Here is an 8,635-nt window from a genome sequence, read left to right as displayed (position 1 = left end):
TGTCTGTAACTCACTATTATTTGTCTATTTGTTTTCCTGAGAAACTATCTTGAAGATACCAATAGGTAAAATAACAACAATTGATAATGTCCTACCACTTTGTCTGTAATTCCGTGTATACCCCTACTGCTTTGTTGTCCTTCTTTTACTCTTTAAAATAAAAAAAAAAAATAAATAAATTGTCAATGTCTTAACTTAATGCCAACCTACCTCAATCATAAGTCTTCTAGAATCTTACGAAGGACAATTCCATAAACCGGCAGTAAGGTAATTATTTTCAGGGCATTTTCTCTGGCTAGCTTAGTAATTACAAGTAAAACTGTAGGATAAATAAAAATTTCAGAGCTGGGGATGTGCCTCAGTAGTAGAGCTCTTGCCTTTCAGGCACAGGGCCCTGGGTTTGATCCCCAGTGCCCCCTCCCATAAAAAATTCATTTGCAAACTATCTTATAAATAGCAGGAACTGTTATTTCCATGTTTTCTGAAATATGAACATTTTAACAGATTGAATGAGTCTAACTTCTGTGCTTACCCTACTACACAGGGAGAAAGGCCTCTGATTAGTATAATATTAAACAATTTAATAGTGGTTAAGATAAATTAGTTAGCCGGGCATGGTGGTGCACGCCTGTAATCCAAGGACTCAGAAGGCTGAGGCAGGGGGATTGTTGCAAGTTTGAGACCAGCCTGGGCTACAAAAAGAGCTCAAGGCCAGCCTGAACTGCACAGGGAGACCCTGTCTCAAAAAAAAAAGATAAACAAGTTAGCATAATATCTTACTGTTATATATGACTTTTTAATTGCCCTTTTTTCCCCTCAAGCCTTACAATGGTAAGCAAACTAATATATGGCCAAAAAAACCTTTGCAAAAACCATTTTGCAAAGTTTAAATTTAAGGTAGTTACTGTGATCAATACATCTATGATATATTAATTATACACTGGAGAAAAAAAATTATTAAAAAGAGACTAAGGAAAAATTTTCAACAACTATATTCAAAGATAAAGTAAATGAAGGAATATAGAATAATTCAAAGGAAAAGTAGCAAGACAGAAAAATTTAATGAGGAAACCATATTTAAAAGAGGAACATTCAACAGGCCGGAAATCAAAGAAATAAGGGAGACCATTTCTAGAAGATAGGATAACACGAGCAAAGGGAACACTGGAATGAGTTCATTGTGGCTTCATGGGACAGAAGGTAGCATAGTCAGCAAAGAGTTTAAGGGAATGTAGGAGTAAACAAATGGTAAAAATAATAAGAGAGATGGTCTTCATATATGCTTAGGAAAAAATTAAGTATCTATCTAAATAGCTACATTCTTCAAATTATGTTTGAACGTGTGAATCCTACCTTTCTACAAAAACAAATCTAAAATCTACACAAAACTGCTGGGCGTGGTGGCACACACCTGCAATCCCAGCAATTGGGAAGCTGAGGCAGGAGGATTGCCATGAATATGAGGTCAGCCTAGGCTACAGAGTTTAAAGCCAGACTGATCTTGTCTCAAAAAAACCAAAATTAAACAAATAAAAAAAAAATAAAATCTCCACAAAATTTTACTTTTCAACAATTGACTTCCAATCTGGGCGTGGTGGTGCACACCTGTAATCCCAGCACTCCAGAGGCTGTGAGGCAGGAGCATCGCTGTGACTTTGAGACCAGCCTAGGCTACAAAGTGAGCTCAAGGCCAGCCTGAACTGCATAGTGACCCTGTCTCAAAAAAAGACAAAAAACAACAACAAAACAAAACAAAACAAAAATTGGCTTCCAATATGAAACCTAGCAAAGCAAAAATGGTAGGAAAGTTTAACATGAACTTGTGAAAGAACAAATAATCAAGCTTGGAAGTGGGTTAAAAAAAGCAGTAGTGGTATAATACAGAAGGTAGTAATGGAAGAGCCCTTAGTTATGCCAAAAAATTTAAAGGTAATGTTTTGAGAAACATCTACATTTTTGAAACCGTGGTCAAAAATATTAAATTTAATACTGCTACACATTAACACAGCAGTATACTACACTTGATCTTAGCCAAAAGGCCGAGAAGAGATTAACACAGCCATATAAAAATATTTATTTAACACAAAGTTTCTCAGGAGGAAACTCAGCTTCCAGTACTACTTTTTGTCATTTTATTCTGCTGGGAGCTCAGGGGACCCATTTAACTCTTTTACCAGGACTGGAAGCTGAGTTTCCTACTTAAAAACCTGGAAAATTAATGTCCAAAATATAGGTAAAAGTAAAAGAGCTTTTGGTTTTTTTTTGTTTTGTTTTGTTTTTGTTTTTCTCCGGTACCAGGAACCGAACTCATGACCTTGCGCTTGCCAGGCAGGCGCTTTTGCCGCTGAGCTAAATCCCCAGCCCCGTAAAAGAGCTTTTGAAAGGAAAAACAGAAAGAAACTGCAAATGCAAACATAAGAATTGTAAATTTTTGGCTTCTCAGTGTAGAGATGCTATAAGAATTGTAAGTTTTTGGCTTCTCAGTGTAGAGATGCTATCTAATTTCCCCAGATACGGCAGCAAACCAGTGAGGGACCTGCGGAAGATTAACAGCCTTACTGATAAAATGCAAGAGATGAGAGTTCAGGGACAGTAAGCAACTGGAGACGTAAGGGGAAAATATAAGTATGTAGGGAGAGAACAGCATGAAGAAAAAGAGCCAAATTCAGCATATAAACAATCCAAAGAGTTAACACTTAAGACTAGTGAGTTTTCTTCTGTGTAAATTACACCCCAGCTTAGGAATGACCTTCAAATTTTGAAGGATTTTAAGTTTTAACATGATTTTACTAAGAACTGAGTCACTTAAGAGTCTAGGGTACCTCTATCATCCTAGATTCTGATATTCTTTCTACTCTCTTCTTTAGAAGCATTTTTCCAAAATAATGGCTATATGTTAACATGTGTAACCTGCTGTCATTAGTGGGTATGCTAATATGCAAATAATATGAAGCCAGGATAAAAGGGGCAGGAGAAAGCAACCAGGGAACAAAGCTAAGATATGGGCAAAGATGAAATCAGCATTAGAGAAAAAATCCTCATCTCTCTGCAAAGGAGTGAAGGAGCAATACAAAGATGCATCTTAAGATTCCCTATCAAGCAACAGCTATGATCCAAGGAGGAATTTACCCATAGTGTCTTTGGCTTAAATTCTTTACAACAGCACTGTTCAATAAGGCAGCCACTAGTAACACGCAGCTCCTCAGTTGTACAAGCCCATTTCGGGGCCTCAACAGCGCTCTGCACCTGACAGTTATCATGCTGGAGAACATGGACAAGGTTTCTACCAGGAGAGAAAAGTCTATTAGATAACATCGCTCGATAATCTTCAGCTTTGAAATAAACTGAGACATCTTAAAAATGTCATAGGAAAACTGAAACAAGGAAGAAGAAAAGTGAAGTAGTACTCTGCTACTACAGAACATTTACAGAAGAGTGATAAAATTGGAGCAATCAGGCTTTAAAGTCTCACGGAACTGAGTTCAAACTCCAATCGAGCCACTTACCACGGTGCAACCTTGGAAAAATTATTCCCTTTCTTTACACTTAAATTGAAGAAAGTGACATGAGTATAATAACGCTTCATAAAATAGATTTAATAACCGCTGTCTCACGGGTTGTTATAAGGATTGGATGACAGAGAAGTAATGACTACTGTATAGTACTCAGTACGTAGTATAAATATTAGGAGTTTTTTAAAAAAAGGAGTTTAATGGTAACTAAAGATAAGTTTTTGGCAAGATGTCTATCTAGTAATAGTGACTCCTAACTCCTTTTATTCTTTCTTCTATTTTTTCTTTCTTTTTTTTTAGCCCAGGGCTTTCAAACAGTGTTTTTGGAGACTGGATCTCACTAAGACACTAAGTTACTGAAGTAGGGCTTGAACTTGTGATCCTCCTGCCTCAGTCTCCCAGGTGCTATAATTACATCACTTTTCATTTTAGTTAAGATAATCTATCAACCACACCATTTTCTTGGCTTTGTGCGGATATATATACATAAACACACACTAAATTACTTTTCAAAATAAAATGATACATATCTACAGTCTTAATAATAAAAGTGTTAATCCTTACCTTAGATGAAATTATCCGGTTATCTATAAATTTCTGAGGTGTGTAAAGGCCATTCTGAGGAAACCTGTTGGCTATGTAAATAGTTCTTGTGTCACTTTGATGGGGTGGGTCAAAACCCTAAGACAAACAAAAGTAACAGGAGTCAATAAGGCTAGTGGTTACGATACTTTACTGCTGGCTTCACTTAACTGGTCAAATTACAAATATTATACTGGCCTTAAATGCAGATAGACTCTATATAATTATTAAGGAGTTAAGCCACTGATGTTTTATTTCACAAGTAAACAGGTATATTACCTTTAGATACAAATGAACGAATTAATACCTTCAATAATGAAAAAGAGCTCACACTCTATCAGATAGCTACTGTAAGAAAATTAATACCATGTAGGAGATCTACAGAAGCATTTGAGGACAGTATCTGTCTCACAGCTTTCCTTCTTTCCCATTCCTGTGGGCTCCTTGCCTCCTCTTAGGATGGATTCCTACTGAGTATATGGAAGTCCTATGTAGCTAATAAGCAACGACCACGTTTGATGACAAAGATTTTCTTTCTTTTCATTGCTCCTACTATACTCAGGTCTACTTGATTTCAAAGAGCTTTGTTCCCAGAAGACACACGTTACCTAGTCTTCCCTAGATTTATTCTACACAATCACTTGTGCCAATTACAGTACCAATTTAGATTCATTCTACACAATCACTTGTGCCAATTACAGTACCAATTTGCTTCCTAAAATACAGAAAGCAACTTCTGTATTTCTTGAGGAAGACATAAACCGGACTCAAATTCAGACCATCCCAAGGTGTGCTGGCAGTGTCTCCTGAGAAGTTCTCACTAGTGACGGATGTGCCAATGCGTACTGTACTCTACAGCAGCGTACTCTGCTCCAGCTGGTCTCTAAGACTCCTCTGACACATCTGGGGAAGCCCCCGATAGGCTAACTGCCCCCCATATACAAGATTTTCTTTGCTTCAAACTGGCAAATGATTTGAAATTTGATTTTTTTTTTTAAGGAGGTCAGGGCTTTTTATTAGTACTACCTAAGTTATTAAAAGTCAGTTAAACTTGGTATTCATAATTACAATGATCCATTTTTAATGTTACTAGAGACTGATATAGTACTTAAGTAGGTAATCTGGCTGCAGTTTAATGCGCAGTATTCCTGTAACATTTCTACTAAGCCAGGAGTAGCGGCTCACACCTGTAATCCCAGCATTTGGGAGGCTGAGGTAGGAGGATTGTCAAGAGTTTGAGACCAGCCTGGGCTACAAAGTGAGCTCAAGGCTGGCCTGAACTGAATACCAAGACCCTGTCTCAAAAAGACAAAAAAAAAAAAAAAAAAAAATCTACTAAGCAAAGACACACACACAGATCTGGGAAGTTAGTAACGCCCACTTTTGGACATGTCTGGGCGTGTCCTGTCTGGCTCTGGTCCTCTCTGCCAGTCCCCCTACTGTTCACAGCCATCAGAAAGTGAGCAGTTTTGCCCTACTGCGCCCTTCCGCCAAGATCGTGTTTGTGTGTCTTGGAGCCAGCCAGCACTCGACTGAAAGCCCTGGAATCACAAGGCAAATCAAACCTCTCCTCCTTTATGTTTTGAGTATTTTGCTCCAGAATACAATTATACAGAAAGATATTTTATTCAGTGTAACATTAATGGTGTTATGTATGATGTTAATTGATACTCATGGTTTTGAACTTTTACTTTATAATCCTAGAAACCATGTACTGTATACAGGACTATACAAATTAAGTGCATCTGTGTGCGCCATGAAATACATGATGTTTAATTTTATTTGTTCATATTATTTAGAGTCCTATGGCTTTCAGGCACATGTGGTAGTGCACGCCAGTAATTCTAGCACTCTGGGAGGCTGAAGCAGGAGAATTGCAAGTGTGAGCTCAGCCTGGGCAACTTTGCAACTACGCAAGACTGCTTTAGAATAAAAAAAGAAGGACTAAGGATATAGCTCAGTGTGAAGGCCCTTGATTCAATCCCCAGTACGGGATGGGGGGGCGGGGCAGTATGATTTTCTACTCTGCTTCTTCCACAGCCTGAAATAGTGATGACCACATTTTGTGGATGTGCACATGTTATTGTATGTCTGACTTCAAAATCAGTCTCTTAGAAAGAAAAATATGGTAGCATGCATATTCATTTTCCTCACAAACTTTCTATTAGACATTTTGCAGTTTTGTAAACGAAGGAGAAAATGAACAAATAGTTTGAATGCCACAGCTTTACACTGTGACTTTATTTTTCAAAAGAGGTTCACAAGAAGTTTAATCTATAAGCAGGTAACTGGAACATTATAATGCTCAAGGTGTATCTATTTAGTGTGCACTTTGTAACCATGTTGACATACATCTCTTAAACTAACTCCTATCTTCTTAACATGCTATCTGCCATCTGGAAATCCACGGAAGCTAACTAAAATTGATAAAATACACCTGATATATTACTACTTTTCTTTAACACTAAGTTACACAACAACACTTAAATTTCTGGAATAAAATTAGAGAAAAAATAAATTTGAGGGTCTGAAGAAATATTTAAAACTTTTTTTTCCTCTGCAGTGCTGGGGATTGAACTCAAGCCTTGTACGTGCAAAGCACGTACTCTAAACACTGAGCTATACCCTTTGCCCAAGAATACATAATCTTTAAGAAGATAGCATGACAACAGACTGAGAACCACTGATTTCTCTGCTAAATTCCTACTAAGATCGAAACTTTATTCTGTATATCTAAAGTTAAGAAATCAACAAAAGGCACCCAAAATAACACTACAGCAACATCGATAGCTGTGAGAACTACAGCCATATCTCAGTTATGACTAGAAGTAATACACAGATGCATGCACTTTCTAAGCATCAAAGCTTGTTAGTCTCCATTTCCCTCTACTGGGTATGAACCAGTGACCATATGGAAAAAAATTGGAATTCTAAGTGTTATACAATTATTTCAAAGAAGGCCGGGCGTGGTGGTGCACCCCTGTAATCCCAGCACTCAGGAGGCTGAGGCAAGAGGATTGTTGGGAGTTCAAGGCCAGCCTGCGCTATATAGTGAGCTCATGAGCCCCTAGGTTGGATGTGGTGGCACATGCCTGTAATCCCAGCACTCAGGAGGCTGGGGTAGGAGGATTGTTTCAAGTTTGAGACCAGCCTGGGCTACAAAGTAAACTGAAGGCCAGCCTGAACTACACAGCGAGGATCCTGTCTCAAAAAGACCAAAAAAACCCAACCAAACAAAAAAAACAAAGATAATGAAATTGACTTAGAGCAGGATCTTCAGTTCTGTGAATTCCTGAAATTTTATGTAAATTTGCATAAAATGTGCATTTTCCAGATATCTGTGGGTAGACTTCATGAGATTTTTAAAGTGGTTTTTAAAAAGTTTAAAGCAACTTAACCTACAATCTTATTTTATAATTAGTTCCACATCCCTCCACTCCATATTTAAAGCTGCCTAAGAAGAACCATTATTTTTCAATACTACCTCTGGCCTTTTAAACAGGAGTCAAAACAAACATCTATTATCAAAATTAATTGTGTATCTATACTATCAGTATGAAGCTCAGGTATAGTTTCACATTATTTCTAGCCTGCATTATCAGCAATCCCACGGTGCTGAGAGGAAATACAATGTGAACTTACTGATCACAGGTCAACCTTTGGCACACTGCACATTTTCTGTTGTCATTCTAGGCTATCCTTTCACAGCTTTGACCCCTGATGTTGCCTGCTGCTTTAAATTTCCTGATTTTATCTTGTCTCGGGCAAAGGGACTGAGACGCACTGAGACTACTACTGCAGCCACGCAACTTTATGTTAATGTCTGCTAAAAAGTAAAGTGTAGGCATTGGAGGAACATAGATTTCTTTAATTTAATTAGTTAATTTGTCTTTTTGAGATAAGGTCTTGCTATGCAGTTCAGGTTGGCCTTGAGCTCACTTTGTAGCCCAGGCTGGTCTTGAACTTGTGATGATCTTACAAGCAGGTACCACCATGCCCGGTGAGGCACGTAAATCTAAACTATCTTAAAACTACCACACTCTTTAAAAAAGTGTGAAATTCAAAACTCTTGATTATTAAAGAAACACATGACTTAGTCTCTGCCTACCTAGAATTGATGAAATCTTAGTGATTTAGGGATTATTTACCTTTCATATGTAATTTATTTCCTCTTTTTTAAAATTTTTATTTTATTTTTTATTTATTTTTAAAATTTCCTCTCATTAAGATCAAACCAGAATCATTTTCAGGTCTGAACATGGACAACAAACACAGATATTTAATAACCTAGGAAGCAACTGAATGTGCTTGTTGAGACTAGGAAAGAGGGCTTGAGATTAGAACCTCATATCCGTAAGGATTATGGCTAACGCCATGTTTGAGACTGCCTAGAAGTGCATGGAGCAAGGGCTGGAACTCTCAGGACCATGATTTAAGATGCATGGGAAGGAAAAGCAATCAGCAAAAGAGAAAGATCACCAGAGTAGAAGGAGAACAAGGACTGCAGAGCAGGGAACTAGGAATAAATTACAAAAAGGAAT

General features: G+C 37.6%; 1 protein-coding gene across 8 annotated transcripts in view; it reads right to left on the bottom strand.

The window, feature by feature from the left end:
• Positions 1–4,193, bottom strand: part of Atp11b (ATPase, class VI, type 11B) — a gene marked incomplete at its 5' end in the record, with an annotated part of 92,898 nt that extends 88,705 nt beyond the window's left edge. For all 8 annotated transcript variants that reach the window (XM_013513431.1, XM_013513429.1, XM_013513432.1 and 5 more), the window contains 1 exon segment: positions 4,077–4,193. In XM_013513431.1, the coding sequence (XP_013368885.1) occupies positions 4,077–4,193 (117 nt within the window).
• Between the last annotated feature and the right edge of the window lie 4,442 nt (positions 4,194–8,635).

The sequence above is a fragment of the Chinchilla lanigera genome, unplaced genomic scaffold (genome assembly GCF_000276665.1).
Source record: "Chinchilla lanigera isolate Chin_1 unplaced genomic scaffold, ChiLan1.0 scaffold00019, whole genome shotgun sequence".
Lineage (NCBI taxonomy): Eukaryota > Metazoa > Chordata > Mammalia > Rodentia > Chinchillidae > Chinchilla > Chinchilla lanigera.
Note: the sequence above shows the minus strand (reverse complement) of the source record. Positions and strands in the feature narration are given on the sequence as shown.